The sequence below is a fragment of the Periplaneta americana genome, chromosome 1 (assembly GCF_040183065.1).
Source record: "Periplaneta americana isolate PAMFEO1 chromosome 1, P.americana_PAMFEO1_priV1, whole genome shotgun sequence".
Classification (NCBI taxonomy): domain Eukaryota; kingdom Metazoa; phylum Arthropoda; class Insecta; order Blattodea; family Blattidae; genus Periplaneta; species Periplaneta americana.
Window position 1 is genome coordinate 183,720,131 of NC_091117.1, and position 22,096 is coordinate 183,742,226.

The 22,096-nt window shown below is 33.0% G+C and overlaps 1 protein-coding gene across 15 annotated transcripts in view; it reads left to right on the top strand.

Moving 5' to 3' along the window:
* The window catches only part of DIP2 (disco-interacting protein 2), a 686,249-nt gene that overhangs the window by 659,008 nt on the left and 5,145 nt on the right, over positions 1 to 22,096 (top strand). For 14 of the 15 annotated variants that reach the window (XM_069833532.1, XM_069833546.1, XM_069833586.1 and 11 more), the window contains 2 exons: positions 2,890 to 3,214; positions 20,154 to 20,277. In XM_069833532.1, the coding sequence (XP_069689633.1) occupies positions 2,890 to 3,214; positions 20,154 to 20,277 (449 nt within the window). The remainder of the gene's footprint in view (positions 1 to 2,889; positions 3,215 to 20,153; positions 20,278 to 22,096) is intronic. The other variant, XM_069833554.1, reaches the window with a different exon arrangement.

The following is a 22,096-nucleotide window of genomic DNA, read 5'->3' on the forward strand; positions in this document are numbered from 1 at the left end:
GTGTCCAAAAAATATACTCCTGTCTGCCTCTGTCATCTCATTACACCAAAAATGGACTTAAATAAAAGATCCTAAAAGGTTTACATTAACAGTGAGATTACTTAGCATTGATTAATTCTGCTTTCATATCATAATATCTGCACATTCAAACATACTGGTACCTGAAACAGTTTGAATTTTAATATAGCATCTTGAAAAATATGTTTACATTTGACAGTTTGTATTGCTGTCTTCTTGGTATATTATTAAAAATCAGGAACTAATAAAAAGTGTTACTCCTGTCATTTTTTCCCTTGTGAAATTACTGTCTGTTGCTAAGTATTCGGAATTTGATGTGTGTACAGAAATCAGTCAATTAATGCCTTTCAGCTCAAGTTAATTAGCTTAGGATATGCTATATCGAATGTCTATTCAGCTTACAATAGTTGCATAATTTTCCACTTCCATTCTTCCTTTTCCTTTTTTCTTCCTCATCTTTGTCTTTCCTTCTGCATCGATTTTGGTTGTAAGTCTCTTGTTGTCGAACTGAGTCACTCTTTCTTTTATGAGGCCTTTGAAAACTGCAGTCTCAAGATTTCGTTAACAGCTTTTACCACTGTAATGATTATAGATACCTCTGATCAGAGTCGAGTATCCAGTATCAAGGGGTACAAAGACACGTGCCTTTCTACAATTTCTCATTTTTGTTCCTACGTTTATTATTATTATTATTATTATTATTATCTTAATCGTTGTTGGTCACCACTGCCACTGCTGCCACCACCGCCACCATTATTATTATTACCGGTATTATTATTGTATTGTTATCATTGTCGTCATCCGTCACCATCGCCTTGGACACCACTGCCACCATCATATTATTATTATTATTATTATTATTATTATTATTATTATTATCTTAATCGTTGTTGGTCACCACTGCCACTGCTGCCACCACCGCCACCATTATTATTATTACCGGTATTATTATTGTATTGTTATCATTGTCGTCATCCATCACCATCGCCTTGGACACCACTGCCACCATCATATTATTATTATTATTATTATCTTAATCGTTGTTGGTCACCACTGCCATTGCTGCCACCACCGCCACCATTATTATTATTACCGGTATTATTATTGTATTGTTATCATTGTCGTCATCCATCACCATCGCCTTGGACACCACTGCCACCATCATATTATTATTATTATTATTATTATTATTATTATTATTATTATCTTAATCGTTGTTGGTCACCACTGCCACTGCTGCCACCACCGCCACCATTATTATTATTACCGGTATTATTATTGTATTGTTATCATTGTCGTCATCCATCACCATCGCCTTGGACACCACTGCCACCATCATATTATTATTATTATTATTATCTTAATCGTTGTTGGTCACCACTGCCACTGCTGCCACCACCGCCACCATTATTATTATTACCGGTATTATTATTGTATTGTTATCATTGTCGTCATCCATCACCATCGCCTTGGACACCACTGCCACCATCATATTATTATTATTATTATTATTATTATTATTATTGTATTTCCAGGCCTACGAAATAATAATAATAATAATAATAATAATAATAATAATAATAATAATAATAAACAAGAAGAAAAAATTCTAGTGGAAAGAACTTGTCTCTGATAGAAAAGAGTACATGTTAATCGGAAAACTAACTGGTCAACGTCAAGCCAATGTGCACATACAAAGAGCTAGAGAGTTGGTTTGAAAGTGTTTGTTGTGTAAAAGAAGTTTTTCGAAATTCTGTCAGGTGCCATTTCATATACGAGAAGAATGAAATGTGTGAAGTGGACAGACAAAATAAGAAATGAAGTTTTGTTGGAAAGAGTGGATGAAGAAAGAATGGTACTCAAACTGATCAGGAAGAGGAAAAGGAATTGATTGGGTCACTGGCTGAGAAGAAACTGCCTACTGAAGGTTGCACTGGAAGGAATGGTGAATGGTAGAAGAGTTCGGGGCAGAAGAAGATATCAGATCAATCAGTCAATCTTCTTAATATATCCAGCTGTTTGCTGACAACATAAAGTCAACTATAGTCCACTGTAGTCTTTTCAGTTCTTGTTTTTCATTAGAAATGAGGGGTATTTTGATCGGTGTTCATTATAGATGCCTGTTGCTAAGATATCAGATGATAGACGACATAAAGATATATGGGTCATCTGAGGAGACAAAGAGGAAGGCAGAAAATAGAAAAGATTGGAGAAAGCTGCAGTGAAAGATATGCCCTTGTGCAGAACACTGAATGAATGAATGAAATGAATGAATGAATGAATGAATGAATGAACGAACGAACCATTCTGAAGCCATTATCCAATCTCCTAAATACTTCATTGTTGCTGATGTCTCTGTTCCTTGTATGGTTTGATATCATTTTGTCCATTGTTTTCCAGTGTTTCATTTCATTGTATTTCTTTCTTTTTTTTTTTTTCCTTTTGAGTTAGTGCTTATGTACAGTGTATTTATTTGTCAAACAAAGTAGGACTGCAGTGAACATGATTCATATTTGCTTACACTGTTGACTGTTCAGTGATTGTGCTTGAAACAGTGCTAAGCTAACCTCTTTCTGACTGTTACTAATATTTTGTAAGTCTAAATATTCTTTCCTATTAGACAAAAACAAAAATATATATTATGATATTAATACCCTTCGTATTTTACACTTTTATCTGATTTTTCATTTCTGATTGCCATGTCTGCTTTTTCACATTTTTCTTAATACATTTATTTCAGTGGTGTCTCGTTTTATCTACTTTTTGTTTGTAGTATAAATCAGGAAAGATCTAAAAAGTGATTTATATATTCTTATTTTCGCATCTGTACTCACATAACTGTAACAAAAATATATGTTTAAATGTTTACAGATATGGGTGCAGTCAAGTCACAATGCAAGTGGCTATTTCACTATATATGGTGATGAGAGTGACTATGCAGACCACTTCAATGCGCGCTTGGTGACTGGAAATACGGGTGAAGTGTATGCTCGGACAGGCTACTTGGGTTTCCTTCGAAGAACAGAGTGTTCCCAGCAGCAGGGATCGCAGCTGTCTGGCACGACTACACTACTGGGTGGCTCTACGACGGCCATCAGCCAACCGCAGGGTGATGCTGCAAGCGGAGGTGAGGAGGAAGACACTCCTGCTTCCCAGCACTGCCATGCTGCCGCCACAGCTGCCTCGGCCACATCAGGTCTGGCAGCCCACCAGCTTCTTAGCACTTGCACACTGCCAGCCATCTCTCATGTACTGATATCCACTCCTCATGTCCTCTCCCCGAATAAGAGATATGCACTAAACTGCATTATGCACTGAATATTAAATTTGATACTATTTTAATCCTGTAAGTTTCTATAATAATAATGAATAATTTTAAATGAAACTAATTTAAAATTAATGAAAGACGTAAAAATTTACTGAGAGTGAAAATTGAAATATAAAATTCTTGAACAAGTGTCAACGTTCTCTCTCTCTTTCTCACTCACTCACACACAGACAGACAGAGACACAGAGAGACACACAGACAGAGAAATTATAATGATGTAGATGTTAAAATTTAGACAACATAATATACTGGCATAGATACGTAGACGACATACTCATACTATACAAAGGAAACAAAAGACAAATACACAAACTACACCAATACATAAACAAATTACACCCAAAACTTCAATACACACTAGAACTTGAAAACAACAACTCCATAAATTTCCTAGACATCACCATAACAAAAATCGACAATAAACACACCTTTAAAATATACAGAAAACCAACCACCACCACCACCACCACACACATACAAAACACATCTAACCACCCCATACAACACAAACATGCTGCATTCAGGACAATGGTACACAGATTACTCAACATACCCATGAGCCAACAACACTACAATGAAGAAGTGAACACAATCAAATACATAGCACAAGAAAATGGATACAATCCAAACATAATAGACAACATCATAAGAAAGACAAAACATAAATTTAACAAATATAAAAACACGCAAAAAACAACACAAACACAAGAACATAAGAAATACATCACACTAACATATGAAAACAAAAGCACACATAAGATCGCATCTTCATTCAGAAAGCAGAAATACAACATAACATACAGAACAGAAAACACACTACAAAGACATCTCAACACACAAAAAACACAAATAAATAAATACGATCACACAGGTGTATACAAACTCACATGTAATAGTTGCGACAAGTTCTACATAGGACAGACAGGCAGATCATTCCAAACACGCTACAAAGAACACATTAAAGCAATAACCAGAGGACACAATACATCTACATACGCCGATCACATAACCAATGCTAACCATACATACAATAATATAAATGGGGACATGGAAATCCTACACATACAACCCAAGAACCAAAAACTCAACCCATTAGAACAATACGAAATATACAAACACACCAAAACACACCCCGATCAAATTCTCAACAATCAAACGCACCCACATAACAGGCAGAGAAGTTCGAGATGACGCTGTGATCTAGTAGGCTCTGATGGTGCGTGAAGCACTGAAACAGCTGTAAGCTGCACAAATCTTACATAATTAATACGAGTAAATCCACTAGTTAATCAATTAGTTAAAATTTAGTTATACAATTACATAAATCGTGTCACAGAGAGGAATTCCTGGTAAACTTATGTAATACCACAAAATTAAAAATCCACAGAGCTAGTATGAAAAAGTATCTCTGAAGTGAAACCTGAATATAAATAGTAAAAAAAGAGTAGACATGATGAGTTCAAGTTTTATTTGTACTCATATTCTAAAAACGAAGATTAAAATATCTATTCTATCTCAATTTCTTGTTATGAACTAGGCCTACTGACGCAATAGAAAAAATGAACTCTTTCGTTGTGAGTAGAAAAAAAAAGAAAATCATTGCGAATATAATTTGTGGCAGACACCCCTCTATAAGAATTATTCCTGAACATCAGAGAAATAAATTTATAACGAAACATTATTATTTACTGAATGAATATAAATTCCCTGTTTTACTGACTCGAATTAAAAAAAATAATAATCTTTCACTTATATTATAACTTTAGTGATATAATATAAAAGTAATTCATGTAGATGTTCTTGTTCAGAATTGTGATTATGAAAGTAGGTGATGATATTATTCAAATGTAATGTAATTTTACATAGAAATGTTACATATATTATTTTGCCAATGAATGAATGAAACATGACGAAATTATTTAAAAAAATTAGTGTATATGATGATGATGATGATGATGATGATGATGATGATGATGATGATGGGTGTCCATCAGTCACGTTGGTCCAGCAGTGTTTTACCGTTGGTAAAGCTGTACACCATTTGGATGTTATTGTTTTACTAACTAGTATACTTATATTAATTAATTATTGCAAATAATGAAATGGTACTCATCATTACATCGGACGATCGAAGTGTTCACTCTCTGCTTTTAAACATGTGTTAATCCTGTTGAAAAGCTTGCAAGGAACTCCATGAAGTTTATTTTGTAATCCGTACCCTATGTTGTCATGTTTTTCCTCTGTTAAAATGAGATTGAGCTTATATCTTTTATAGTTTTTGTCTATAATTATATACTATGTGTTCGAACTTTTTTCATTAATTTAAAATTCTTTGTTATGTTAGAACATATATTACGACAAAATTTCCTCTTGCAGGATTTGTAAGAATGTTTTTTCACGTAACTGTCCCAATCGTTATTCTTTTTCTAAATCATATCGAATTCTCACAATATTATACAATGAACTACTCAGAGAGAGATAAACATGTCAAAGTAGCACCACACTCACAACTTAACTGCATACAAAACCAGTATTCAGCTAGCATGACTCATGGCAGCCGACCTTGACTACACTAGGAACACAGTTCGACCAGTTTTGTCTCTTTCCGATTAATCTAACCAGTGGATACCCACTGAAACTACATATCCTTTCTCATTAGCACATTTGCACACTGTAGATATATACACAGATGCACAATAATTTGTTTTACTTGTCCTTGGTGGTTACTGTACATGTAACAAGTCCCTTGTTCTTCTTTGAATGAGGAACAATAATCACGTCTATGTATTTACTATTTTAAAATGTTTAAAATATTGCTGATAAAATCATTTGTTACTGACTGTTTCCCTTACATCAGAATATTCCATACAAGTCCTGTGAATATCTGTGTGAGACGTGACTGGTAGTTGTGCTGTATATTTTTACAATTAATGCTCATTTACACCAAGGCAAAATACATCAACTAAGAAGTGTACAGTATAGGATGAACTATGACATAACTTTAACTGGAACGTAACTTTTATAAGGTACTTGAAAATCAAAATTCATATTATATGCAGTTTAAATTTTTCCTGTTTAAATGTTCTTTGAAACTTTATAGGAATTTAAAATGATGCCTTAGTATAGGACATGATGAGTGAAATCATAGTCCACTCACTTTTCTCTGTGAATTCAGTGGAATCAATTGCCAGTATTAATTGGATATATGCACCATGAAGAACAGACCACGTTTTATAAATTCAAGATACTCTTAAGTCCAGGATTGTTCTAATGTAACATATCGACTTTTGCTACAATTTTCACCACGTTTAAATTTTGATTCCTGCTACTTCGAAGGATATTAAAATGTTAGAGATTGTTCAGAATCAAGCAATGAGACTGATTACTGATGGAGTCAGACTAACTCCCATAAATTCTATTAGAATTGCTTTAAGAAATCAAACAATTGGAACAGATGTTTGAATACTGACACTGTCACAGTATCAATAAATGTTGAGATTGCCTGATGATAAAAATGGTTGTAAAATCGGAATAGTATCAAAATTTAAAAAAAATACGGATGGGTTTTGTTCAAAAAGTTCAGTAAATGAAAGAAAGATATAATTAAGAAAAGCTAATTTGGATAATATTGCATTTCCTTTGTCATTGATAGAATGTCATTGTATAGAATACAAACAAGAATTATAGGAAGTTTTAGGAAGCAAGACAGCCATGAGAAATTCATGAAAGCAAAAAAAATTCACTTAAACAGTTTTAACAAAGCTGTTACATTTTTTGACTCCAAAGCTGCAATTGATGCAGTAGCCAAAATTCATGAGCCTAAGACAAACCAGATGAAGCAGGTTCAATAGCAAATTAAAATTCTTCAGAACATCTCATTGCAGATTGTTTTGAAATGAAAAAGCGACTTTATGGCAAAAATGGGTACAATCATACAACTAATTGCAAATCCCTCACATATCATGGTATTAAACGAATTATTAATTCAAAATCATAGAGGAATCCCTTCACAGTATTGAAGCTGTGAGTGAGTGAAAAGTTTGGAAGGTTTTAATAGAAGACAAATTATTGGTACTGGATTAACCAAGATGGAATGTTGTGGCAGTGTTCCAGATGTCTACAGATCATGACTGTCTGGCTGCCCATTTATAGCAGTTTTCCACCCTGCCATCACCGGAAAGCATTTTGTTTCATGAAGCTGAATCTATTATGAATAGCGAATATCTTCACTGTGAAAATTTACGTAACTGTAAACGGGACTTATGTTGTTGTTTTCTAATGCCAGGCGTTTGACAATAAAGTCATTTGACCTCTTGCACTCCATTATTTTTCAAAGATATTATCATGACCAGCCAATGAAGCACAGATTTTGAGGCGTTCCGAATCCATTTCTTGGTTTGAGTTGCACAATGGGCAGTTAGGGGACTGATATATTCCAATTCTATGCAGGTGTTTGGCCAAACAATCATGGCCTGTTGCCAATCTAAATGCAGCTACAGACGATTTTCGTGGTAAATCGGGAATTAACTGTGGATTTTGATGCAGGGAGTTCCATTTTTTCCCTTGGGATTGAGTTATCAAATTTTGTTTGTTGAAGTCTAAGTATGTAGATTTAATAAATCTCTTCACAGAGTAATACGTAGATTTAGTAACAGATCTGTAAGTAGCAGTGCTGCCCTTCTTTGCTAAAGCATCCGCATTCTCGTTTCCCAGGATTCCACAATGGGATGGTATCCATTGGAATACAATTCTTTTATTGAGTGATATTAATTGAGAGAGCATTTTAGTTATTTCTGCTGTTTGAGATGAAGGTGTGTGTTTAGAGACGATTGATAGAATAGCTGCTTTGGAGTCTGACAATATAACTGCATTCCTAAATTTATTGATGTGGCATAGAAGATTCCTGAGACTTTCACTTATTGCAATGATTTCACCATCAAAACTTGTTGTTCCATATCCAAGAGATCTATAAAGGGAGAAGAGACAAAACGGGACTTATATATTATGCTGTATTGGGAACTAAGAAGGCAAATGGCAAATTGTCAACTGCCTGAACATTAATTTAATAATAATACATCTTGGTTACATCTATATAATTAATACTTTGGATTTATCTTCTAAATTATATACGGTACCTCAGAAAATTGTTTTATAAAGAAAAGGTTTTTTTATCAAAATAAAAATAATTCAAAATAAGTCAATTCAATTGTAATTGGAAACACACAAAATATTGTTTCCTTGGCATAAATTATGTTATTTATTCCCCGATTAAGATATTACGTAATAGAAATCTGGTTCTTTTGTTGGAGAAATGTATTGGAAGAACATATAACAATTAACATTTTCAAGTTATTGAGCAATGAAATTGCTCATGCTAGTTAAATTATTTATCCTTTCCACATAAATAAAGTAATGGAGGCAATAAAAAATGTTGCAATTATTACTTAGTAACCTTTTAGAACTTCATAGAAAAGACGCAATTATATCTTTATTAACTCTTAAAATTAATATTTTTAATCGAATTGTAGAGTCTGTATTATTTTATGATCATTGCATTTTCGTTTGTTGTATGTTTCATTAGCAAATGCATCAACTGACATTTTAGCTGATAGTACTTCTCTTGAGAATTAGTTCCTGGTTGATTGTAAGTTGGATAAGAGATCATTATTTGCTTATTTTAATTCCATTCGAAAATTTGCAAGAATCATAACATACTGAAAGTCAAAAGTGGCTTTTAATATTTACGTTGTCTTTTATTATGGAATTCATTTCGGATGTTTTAGTGTTGTTCTGTAAGTCACGACAAAAAGAAAAATGCAACCCATGTCATAATACTTCACAATTTTGCTTGAAAAGAAAGAAATGTAATTTTTAATACCTAATGCATGGACTAAATCAAATTCTTATGAAATTTAACTTAAGGTAATTACATTAATTATTATAGGTAGGCCTATTGTGTTCATGCTCCTCATAAATCATGTTGTTGGTTTGCTTAGAATGTACCTTAATAGTCATACATATTTTATAAGAACTTAATTATTGAAAGGGACATTTATTTGCTAATGAATTTACGAAGAAGTCACGTAGTTGGTATAAATGAGCATTTGTGCCATATGTTCAGTTCATTGAGTTGTTTTAAACACCTTGTTGCAGAACCTACTCTGTATTTGATTTTTATTGTTGCTGCACTTGTTTACTTTTGTAAGTTTACCCTCAGACTTTTTTTCCTTTATTGTGCCTATAATCTGTCTGTATGCATGCTTTATGTATCGAGGCAGCTTGATGGGTAAAAGGTAAGGAATATTTTAAACATATCTTATTACAATATATAAAGAAATTGAATGAACAATTAGTAAACATAAATCTTAGTCTGTCATAATTCTGCGTCTGTGATTAAAGGGGAGTGAAAGGAATACGTTTTTGTCAGTACTACTATTATAGAAAACAGTGTGAAGTGTGAAAGTTTACAGAAAATTTTAACATAACTTATAAATTACGATAATGTTATAGTTGAACTGTCATAGTTTCCGGCATGGCTCTGTCTACTATACTGTTGTTACAAGCTGGTGTCACACGGTCGCATGGTTGCCGAATTTGCGCAGGAGCCATCATAGCTCTTTGTTAACTACATGAGAGAAGTGTGTATGCTCGTAGTTCAGGTAGAAAATCTTATTATTAATCTGGGAAATTTAAATAGTAGTTCTGGTAGCAGTTCCGACAGTGATAGTGACATCGACACCTCTCTGACCAATAATGATTACAGCAAACTTGGTGTAGCATTTCTGACGTGATTCATAAGTACAATATGCAATAAATTCATGATCATAATTTAGGTGTACGAATATCTTCAAAGTATTTATATTGTCTGGTTAGTAAGCAGTTTAACAGATTACCGGTATGTCTAATCAGCTTTTAATTCTATTAAATTTAATTTCAAGTGTTTAGTTTAGGAAGTAGAAGAGGTTATGTTGAACTTTTGCAGGTATACAGGATGAACTGTAAGGAATGTCGTTAATTTCAGGGGATTATTCCTTGAGATTTTTAAAATAAAAACGTTTAATGCAATTTTGCTGGTTTTTGTTTCCTTTTGGAGATAAAAATTATTTTATAAGAAACATTCCATAGCATGTTTTGGGAAAGCAGGTGTTTTAATTCCCAATATACTCAGTCAATTTAAGAGAACAATGTATTATGATAATAAATGATTGAAAGAATTTTAGTTTTGTCCTTTAAATATATATAAATTTGATCCGAACAACTGTAACATTGTAGAATTCCTTTGCAGAACGAAAAGTTAACATTTGTTCAGATAAAATTTCTGCATTTTTAAAGGACAAAAGTAAAAGTCTTTCAATTAGTTATTATAATAATACATTGCTCTCTTAACCCCTTCAGACCTGAATTTATATTTTAAAAAAATTGGAGAAAAAAACTGGTCACATAATCATTCTGGGGATCCAAAATTCCCAAATCAAGTCGTCACAGAAAATCAAAATTTGGGAACAATTTTGACCCCTGGGCAGTGGCGGCTCGTGCCTTTCTTGGATGGGTGTTCACAAAAAAAAATATTGGTAATGAACACACTGATATAGGTAGGGTATTCTCGTATAGGTGAGTCACACGTCAGAGATACACGAGTTCTAATATGCATGTACCAAATCTACGCATATACACCAAAATTAAAACCATTAAACAAGAGTAGAGTAAAATTAATTCATAGGACTCACCTTCACTGCTGTTGTTGAAGATCTAGATTTATTTGTAGAGAAACTCCATGCGCCTAGTTTTGAGAGATGCAAATTTATCAATAACTCTAATGTTGTTAACAAGTTTTTTTCCACGGCCAACATAGCCAATGTACTTAATTGCTCTTATGTCATTGTGCTACGGAGGAATATTTTAATCTTCTCTTAATTTAACACCCTCACAACTTTACATACGTGTGTTACTTACTTTGTTGAACAAAAGACAACAGAATCAGCACCCGTGCGTATCAGTATTTTGAAAAGAAACAGTAAAGAGAGAAAACGAGGAAAGAGGGAGAAAGGAACTGGATGCCAGACCCAAGGGAGATGGAGCATCTCTGTTTCTCTGTCACTAGCACGTTAAGACCTGTGCGAGAAGAGCTATTGTAACCATTGTAACAAACCAGAAAATATTCTCGCCTGAGGCTATCCCACCCTGCTACGGAAAAATTGTGCGAACTGCTGTCAATCTGTCCAATAGAGATTTAAAGACACACGACACACGAACGGGACATTCTCTCGAGACGAAATATGTTGGAACGTCATTACCAGGGAACGGATTTATATGGACTAAAAATATATGAAATATGTAAATATATATGTAGTTATTTTTACCAAAATATGGAATTAAATATGGATTTTTACCAAAATATGGAATTAAATATGGACTTAAAATTATAAAAAAATGACTATGTACGTTAAATATTGGTACATTTTAATCAAACTAAACAAAAAATATAATGGACGTACCTTATCTTCCAATGTAGTTTCAACAAAACACAATTTTTATTGTCTGTTACCATAACAATAGGTTACAAACATTTCTTTCAAGTGCTGAAAAGTGAATCTTCTTCTATTGTCTCTGAGGATAGATTTATACTGACTAAAAGAGCGTTCGACGTCACAAGAAGTAACTGGTACATAATTCAATTTCACAATGTCTGCTGGGGATAAGTCCAAGTTAATCTTCACTGTTGATTCACCACTCATCACAGCAACAACCTTTTGTAGTTCTTCATATCCAGGGTTTTTTGAAAGTACAGTGTCCACCTTAGCTCTTACTGCATCTGCAACTTTACCTCTACCACGATTCAGTTGTTCCACAGTACTATTTATAATTTCAAAACTTTCAGATAGTGAAAGGTGCCTATTTTGGAGACTTTTGAGCGTTTTTATGATGCATGAAAATGTATGCTGAATGTGAGCTAAGTCATTCTTCACACTTATGTCACAGGTAACTGTTTTCGCAGTATCAATTGAGACTGCATCTTCAGAGTCCAATGCAAGGAGAACATTGTTAATAGAGTCTATATGTTCGGCATAATATTCAACTGCTTCTAGCCATGTACCCCATCTAGTTAAAATTGGCTTTGGTGGCAATGGAATTTCAGGGTACATTTCTTTCAACACGTTAACTCTACTGGGAGCTTTGAGAAATACTTTTTTCACTGATGAAATCAACAAATCTACTTTAGGGAAATTGTCTCTGACCACTTCTGCCACACGATGAAATGCATGCGCCACACAAGTAAAATGAGTCAATTTAGGATATACAACAGATAATGCTTGTCCAGCTTTGACCATATAAGGGGCAGCATCGCTAATAAAGAATAACACATTATCGTACATAATACCCTTTGGCCACAGGATACCCATAGCTTCGTTGAACAGTTTAACTATAGTTTTGTTATTGCACTTTTCTAGAACATCACAATGTAAAAGAATTCGTTCAGAATATTGTTCACTTAACAAACCGATAACTACATTACCAACAAGTCTACCTTCTTTGTCGGGAGTCTCATCAATGGAAACCCAAATTGAACTATCTTTAATTTCATCTCTTATCTTCTGTATTGTCTCATCGTAGATGGATGGAGCATACGTCTTCCTAAGTGTTGACTCATCCGGGATTGTATGTTGAGTATATTTTTCAAGGAATTCCCTGAAGACCTTATTCTTTAGTTTGTAGAGAGGAATATCAGCAGAGATGAGAGAACGGCACAGGTCGATGTTAAACTCAGATCTTACATTCGATGTTGTTGGTTGTGTTAAAAACAATTGTCTCTGCTTGGAATTTAGTTGTTTGTTGGCCTGATGTTTACTAGTTGTAATGTGTTGTTGCACCAGGAACTTTTGTGTAGATGATACTGCACACTGACACAAATTACAAAATAATATTTTATTGTCAGTTGATAAACCATCTTCTTTAAATTCTGAAATGTAACTTGTTAGTTTTGATTTTAAATTGACTGAATGACGTACTTTTGGCATATTTACCGTCTTTATAGTATGATTTACAAAACTGAACCTATGTGTACTCTGACTGGCATTTAACTGTTGAGCTGCACAACTGAAGTCTGTTAAAAATTTTAAATTAAATTAATACAGTTTTGTAACTTACTTTCCCATTGTTGATAGGACTGCTAATTTTCAAATAACTCTGATGTTAAAGGGATTACTGAACATGTGTTTAAATCTCTATTGTTGAAATGTATTTTTAAAAGTTAATGGAATTTTGTTTTGTTTTATTGTTAAACCTAATATAATATGGACTGTTTTATATGAAATATGGAAAATATATGGAAATTAACGAAAATATGTACTAAACTCTAAAATATGGAAAAATATGGAAAATAAAAGTAGGATTTTTCAACCCTACACATTGTGAAACATAAAGATAATGCAAAATATAAATTATATTAGCTTTATAAGTAAATATGTATTTACATATAAATCCTTTCCCTGGTCATTACACATTGGAAAGTAATAGATGTAATAATATTAATACAGTAATACGTACGATTATTGTTGGTTTTTAAAGTGTTCACGTGCTCCTGTGCTCATATAGAGGAACCGCCACTGCCCCTGGGGCCCCAAAATTTTAAATTTTATTTTTAATTCAGGTATAGAAATGTTTCAAAAATAATATTCTCCATTCCTATCACATTGAATTTTTCAAAATATTTAAAAGATCGAAGACATTCTAATAAAGAAACAATGTACACTATAATGTACATCAGGCCTGAAGGGGTTAAATTGGCTGAGCATATTGGGAATTCAATCAATCGTTTTCCCAGAACACACTATGAAATGTTTTATATAAAAAAAAAGTTTATCTCTAAAAGGAAAACCAAAATGAGCAAAATTGTATTAAACTTTTTTTGTTTGAAATATCTCAAAGAATAACCCCTGAAATTAAATGACATTACTTACGGTTCACTCTGTAAATAGGGACAGAAATTTCTGCCTGGTTCTTGCCAATATTTATATATACAGGGCATTAAGAGGAAAGCATCTGATATTTTGAGAGGAGGTAGAATTCATTAAAAAGGAAAAAAATATCTAATAGACATGGGCTCTAAAATTTATATCTTGAAGAAACAAAGAGTGTAAAATTGATATTCTAAAAATACTGTATCTTTTAAATGTAAGCTCTTTGCTAGTTTCTGTTTCTTTTCGGGTATGTCATATCTGCCTGTTTGCTCTTTTGTTTTCTGATTGCAATAAGAAACGAGCAAAGAGGTCACATTAGAAGATATGCTGTTGTTACAATACTAATTTCACAGTCTTTGTTTCTTCAAAGATATTAATTTTAGGACCCATATCCATTAGATTTTTTTATTTTTGTTTTTATGAATATTACCTCCTCTCAAAATATGAGAGCCTTTTTTCTTAACTTACAATAGAAGATAGTTGTACAATACCAATAATTTCATAGTCCTTGTTTCTTCAAAGACATTAATTTTAGGACCTATGTCTATTAGACTTTTTTTCTTGTTTTTTTATGAATACTACCTCTCAAAATATTATACTCCCTTTTTTTAACACCTTGTATATGTATATATATAGTATATAGAGTTCACTGCAGAATGAAGCAATTGAAAGATTAAAATATTTTTCATAGCAATACATATACAATTTAGCTAGATAATGTTACTCTTTCGAAACTGTTTTTGAATTAGTTTACAAGAAGACCAACAATGTATAAATTATGTACTATGTTGGATTTTTATAACTGTGTGTCGTCAGTGAGAGGAAGGTTAGCAAAAGTGCCTGAGGTTTTCTTGCTATCATTTCGGATTGCAATGGCACAATAATTATTCAATGATTATCCGTATTATAATTTTTAATTTATAATTATAACTCTAAGAAATTAATTGTCCTTACAAATTATACTGTAAATCTGCTCCTGGCAGTATTTTCTCTCTTCGTCATTTGTGTGGAACTCTGCTAGCTGATCGTATAACAATAAATGTGACAATGCTGCAACTCCCTCCAATGGTATAACGTCACCAGTAGCGAATCTCATGCTACCTTCAACTTAGCTGATTTGCACTGCTTTTTTGACTAGATGCTTTAAACTACAGCGACTCCACTATAGAATATTGCCATTATAAAACGTTACATTTTGCACTTTACTTCCAGTACTTTGTGCTGTATTGTTAGTGATATAAAAATTAATAATATACACTAATTAGACAACTTTCAATAGTGAACCCTGAGTAAATTCTGAAAAAATTCAAGGGAAGAAAACATTTTCATTAAGATTAGAATTTTGATAGGAAATATATATTCCAAAAGAAAAAGTCTTACACTGTATGTTTCACTGAAAAGAAAGCATTTTTAACGTAATTTTTTCGGAGTGGTTTTGTAGGGAAAGCAATTGATTTCAAATGGTACTTTGTGCTGTATTGTTAGTGATATAAAAATTAATAATGTACACTAATTAGACAACTTTCAATAGTGAACCCTGAGTAAATTCTGAAAAAATTCAAGGGAAGAAAACAAGATTTTGTCATTAAGATTAGAATTTTGATAGGAAATATATATTCCAAAAGAAAGAGTCTTACACTGTATGTTTCACTGAAAAGAAAGCATTTTTAACGTAATTTTTTCGGAGTGGTTTTGTAAGGAGTGCAATTGATTTGAAATGGTCATTTGTATACACTTGTGCTTGTTCTCGTAAGGGTGTGTATGCATACGTGTGAATGAATGAGAAGGTGATTATGCCAACAGTTTGTGAGAACTTGAAATGATATCATAATAATTTTTTTACATATTAAAACAACTGAATTGGATATAAATGAAGACAGGCTTTTCTTCAGATTCCATATTTATTGATATTCGGGAAAACATGTACACATGTAAAGGGATCTTTGTATATAGCAACCAGTTGTGGGAGAATCATGAGTATTCCTTTTTCTGAAATATGTTTTCCTTCCGTTATCAAAATTAGAAACCTTACTGCTATTGCTTGTTCACAGTATTATATTCATTGTATGTGTGTTTAAATGTGTACTCTTAGTTTATTTCATTCTTCCATTTAGATCTACATATTTGACTAGTACAGAGAAATGAAGACATCAATGCTATTATATTCATCATCATCATCATCATCATCATCATCATCATGAACCAGATTAATAGGATCTTCATCCTGTTTTTTTATAAATTACAATTATGTTTCTGGTCTTGCCATATTCATCTTGGTATTCCCAAATCTCACTTGCATCTGGTCGATACTGAAAAGCCAAGATGAGGAGGCAATTTAGAAAAATTTGGTTGATATGTTCTCTCCAATGTAACTGATAATTGGAAATGTTATCAACACTGTTGCTAACACCTAATTTCTCCCTAATAATTACGTTTCTCTGTCTAACTAATCTTGTTAAACCCAATATAGGTCTCAAAAATCCCATATGAGCAGCTTCTAACTTATTTTTATCATTTTTACTTTAAGACCCAACTTTCACAGCCATATAAAAGGTTAGGTTTCGATACTATATTATGCAGTTTCAGTTTTATAGTCACTGACATTTGTTTACCAAAATTCCTTTTAATACCAGTAATACCATTTAACTGGTTTTATTTCTGTTTCCTGTCAACGTCCATCGTAGTTTCAGATATTATTTAGCCAAGGTAGTTAAATTCAGATACAGTACTTGTTCTATTATTATGGACCCTTATTGTTCTTGTTGTTGTTATTATTTTATTTGTTTGTTGTTATCGCAACCATCATTGATACTACTGTAACTTTCAGTATCAGTACTGCCAGCTTATAATGAAATAGTTTATGTATATCATGAATATTTTTATATAATAATCTGTAATGATATGGAAAATGATAGGTGAACACGAAAGTTTGTTCGTTTTTTTGGCAACAAGTTGAAGTGTGTAAGTCTACAAGAATCTTGCAAGGCTGCCTAAAGCAATCTTTTGTTGCATCTCTTGGAAAAATATAATAATGTCAAACTATTGGCTCATTGCTAATAAATAGACGACAAAATAGTTGAGACGAAGAGCATCATACAAACTTCTTTACTTTACGAGTTAAAACTCGAAACCTAAGCAGTGATACTGCTCTAAAAATGTATCTTGCCTTTAATGAGATACCAATAGGCAAAAAAGCAGCAGTTCAAGAAATTTAAAAACGGAATTGAGTCAGCTGAAAATTTTCAGCAATAATCTCGTATCACTGTATGAAGGCCATTATCGAATTTGAACTGAAGAAGACATGAATGTGCTTGAATAAAGGTTCTCTAAGTGACGGAACAAGCTTCACACATTTTTTAAATTGAGGAAAGTGTATGGATGAAGAATGGTTTCCATACGAGCTGACTGAGCATCACAAAGAGCAGGAGCTAACAGTTTGTGTTTCATTACCTAGTCCAGGGATTGCAGAACTGGGAGAGAGAGGGGTGGAAGCATGGGGAAAGCATTGGTTCCCCTTCCACAGTCCACCGGTGTTGAATGACGTCTCCATGATCCATTCGCAACCATGTAGCACTACATAGTGAATACAAATCCCCTCTACCCTACTATGTCAATGACACATTGGGCTAAAAGAAGGGATGAGTGACGTACTCTGGATTGTGACGTCTGCAGGAGTGGGCAAAATACTGACATCCAAGTATTTCAAATACAAATACAAAATACTTCAAAGAATAGTATTTGAAATACAAATACAAAATACTTTAAAAAAATTAACCAAAATACATTTGTATTTCAAATACTCAAAATACATTTGTATTTCAAATACTCTGTACAGTATACAAAGAAATAAGAATATTACTGAAAATCTAAGTATTTTTACCTCGAAGTTTTGTATAAACACTGTAACTGAACATTCTTCCTTTTCCCAGTCAGCAATGAAATTATGCCATATATGAATAATTACTGCTCCCTTAAAAAAAAAAAAAAAAAAACACTCTCTCAAAAAGTTTATCAGATAAGGATCCCCTTGCTTCTGAATGAATAAATCCTGCAAAACAGGACAGTCTTTCTACAGGCGCAGAAAGCTTGTTTCATTGTTAGATAATTCTGTAGAATGCACAGGGTTGTCCCTTTGCAATTGAAGAATTGTGTGAGCTCATACTCCGCAGTAGACAAGTTCTTTTCTTTTTGTACTTGAGTTGTTTTGATCATATCCAGCAGAGAACTGCCCAGCTGATTTCACGCACATATTCTGTGTCCTCTTCTTATCATTTGGTAAGACAGTGTCAGGTAGCCAGCCATCCATCTTAAATGATGGGTGGAAGCAAACTGCCAAAATAACTCAATTTGCTTCTGGGGTCAGATAAAACATTGCTTTAAATATTGATGAAAGTGAACTTATTAGGACTGGAGTTACTTGGAATAGATTACTAGATAACAGAATATGTAATCTGTTTTGGAGGGAAATTCATGTGGGCAAAAGTTTGCCATAATAGCACGTCTTCTCATTTTGCATTAAATCAAAGGCTACGACAATGGGTTTCAGAAGAAAGTATTTTGAGTATTTGAAATACAAAATACACCAATTTTATGTATTTAAATACAAAATGCTTTCTAAAATTCTTACAAATTACAAAATACAAAATACAGATGTATTTCAAATACTGCCCAGCACTGGATGTCTGCTACAACTGTCGCCAAGTTCTGCTTGCCTAACCTAGTTATTATCACGATGTAGATTTTCTGGACCATTTAAAGTGTGACGATAAAATATAGATTGTGTAGTCCATAGTTATAACTAGAACTGGTGGTTTCTGATCCAAAACATTGCTTCTAGGTTAGACATTAGCCGGTATTTGTTCTGGCAACAGAGTTGGATTAAATGGCTATGGAATGAAGTGAGATTTTTATTGGGTGATAGTCCACATGGTCGCATTGCCTGACATTGTTTATTATGCTCTGATTGATCTGTTTCGACACAGTACTTTTAAACTGTATTGTTTATATTCCCTTACCATCGTTATCAATAGTAAATTTAATGTAACAGTCAACTTCTAGGTCCAGACTTGGAAATTCAGAACTCTGTTTCTGATAGAAAGCTCCAGGTACAATTTATCGCCCATGTTGAATTTGATTCTATAAGCTTTGCAATTGAAAGTTCGTAAATAAAATAATATTTCTGCTACTGCCGCTATCACCGTCATCAAATTCAAGGGTTGATCTCTCTGGCCTATTCTGTTCTTTTGTGAAGATTGTGAACCATAACTGGATGTTCACAACTAGTAGGACACTCTGGTCGTATGGTTAGCATGGCACATTATCTGAATATATTAAGTTATATTGATTTCAGTTTTACAAGTCTTGTCTAACACCCATTAAGTATTAAAAGATTTATTTGCTCATGAATAAAGGAAAAATTCTATGTCAGGTCTGCCGTTGTTCTGTCCTCAACTCCTGAGAACAGATATCGCAGTAGTAATTTTGGAGGTCTTTGCTAGTAAAGAGTGGAAACATATCAGATTAAAATCTTACTGATCCACAATCCTCCATGTATAACAGTTCCTCGTGATGTATTAATATGCAGTGCACAGATTGAAAATAAGCATTGAAAGTGAACCATTTTGTATGTATGCAGGAAGATGGACCCAAAGTAGTTCTACAACATTGAAAACTTTCCATTTCACGACATACTTGAAGCAAAAAAAAAGCTGTAGCATAGTAATAATATATTATATGTGTGTGTGCATCCACGTGTGTATTCAGAAAGCAGAACAATTGTGATCAGACTATATGGCTTTAGTTTTGTTAAAGAATATTAAAGGGCTATAACAGTAAATCTTTTGTTACAGAGCTACATGATGCTGTATTTGTAGTGGGTGCCCTGGATGAAACAGTGATGTTAAGAGGCATGCGCTACCATCCTATTGACATTGAGAACAGTGTCATGCGTTGTCACAAGAAGATTGCAGAATGGTGAGTATAAATGTTCGAGATCTCATTTTAGACATATGAATAATAAAATGTAGGGTTCTTACATGATTATAACATGTCGATCTGCGATCTAACGGTCACAGTTAAAGTTGCAAACCCTCTCGTATTTGCCCCTAATTTTTGACAGTCTCCCAGCTCCCGTAATTTTCTTCACTTCGAGCATTTTTCTCCCTTAAGTGTTCGCGTAGGCTTCTGCGGCTGGTGTAAATGGTGTGTGGATAAGCTTCAGGGCGTCTACCGTGTTGTCTTGATGTTATTGGCTGACGTTTCGACCGCTGTGTTGTGGCCATCTTCAGAGCAGTTGTTGGATAAGGAAATAGTCTGCCAGCTATTATATATATATAGTACTCCCCCCATCGAGACTACTATATATATAATAGCTGGCAGACTATTTCCTTATCCAACAACTGCTCTGAAGATGGCCACAACACAGCGGTCGAAACGTCAGCCAATAACATCAAGACAACGCGGTAGAAGCTCTGAAGCTTATCCACACACCATTTTTCTCCCTTATTTTTGTATAATGTAAAAATCATTATTCTAAACATTTGATTTTGTCGTGAATGATGATGATGATTAATTTATTGTTCAAGAGATGCATTGAAATGTCTTCTTGGAAGATAATGCTTGCAGGGTGATTCACGAGGATTTACCGCCACTTACGGAACTTATTTCCGAAGACATTCTGAGCAAAAGATGTCATATAAACATGTGTCCTAATCTCAATATTTTCAGAGTTATACTAATTGGAAGTTGTTTGTAAAATACACTTTTTCTTTAGTTTTAAGGGTAAAAGAATATTACAAATAGAGATTAAACTATTCAGAAGTATCATTTCTTTAATTGACTAGTGTTCTGAACCTAAAAATGTGTTGTTAATTGCTTATACAGATTTTGCTTTTCAGTTTTTAACTAAAAATTACATCATTCTTACGCACTTATCACAACAGTTGTTACAAATCATATTATTTTAGAAACTTGATTCTTTACAGTTTAATTCTGCATCCTTATGTACAGTTTTGAAGAATTTACAAGAGTGACGTGATTTGTAATAATTGTTGTGATAAGTGCGTAAGAAAAATGTAATTTTGTAGTTAAAAATCTAAAAAAATTTTGTACGAAGCAACTATGAAATTCACAACACATTTTTAGCTTCAGAACACAAGTCAATTAAAGAAATGATAATCCTGAATAGTTCATTCTTTATCTGTAATATTTTTTTACCCTTAAAACTCAGGAATAATCGTATTTTACAAACAACTTCAAATTAATGTAACTCTGAAAATATTGAGAGTAGAACACATGTTTATAAGACATTTTCTGCTCAGAATGTCTTTGGAAATAAGCTTTATAAATGGTGGCAAATCCTCGTGAATCACAGGGTGAACCTTAAGTAATGTCATTAGTTTCAGGAGGTTATTCTTTGAGATATTTCAAACAAAAAAAATTTAATATCATTTTGTTCGTTTTTGCTTCCTTTTCAAGATCAAAATTGATTTATATTATACATTTCATATCGTGTTTGGAAAACCCAATGATTTAATTCCCAATATGCTCAGTTAATTTAAGAGAGCAGTGTATTATGATAATAAATGATTGATAGAATTTCAGTTTTGTCCTTTAAATGTTCAGAAATTGATCTGAATAAATGTAACTTTTCGTTTTGCAAAGGAATTTTACGTTACATTTGTCCAGAAGAAATTTCTGCACATTTAAAGGACAAAACTAAAATTCTTTCAATCATTTATTATCATAATACAGTGCTCTCTTAAATTGACTAAGCATATTGGGAATTAAATCA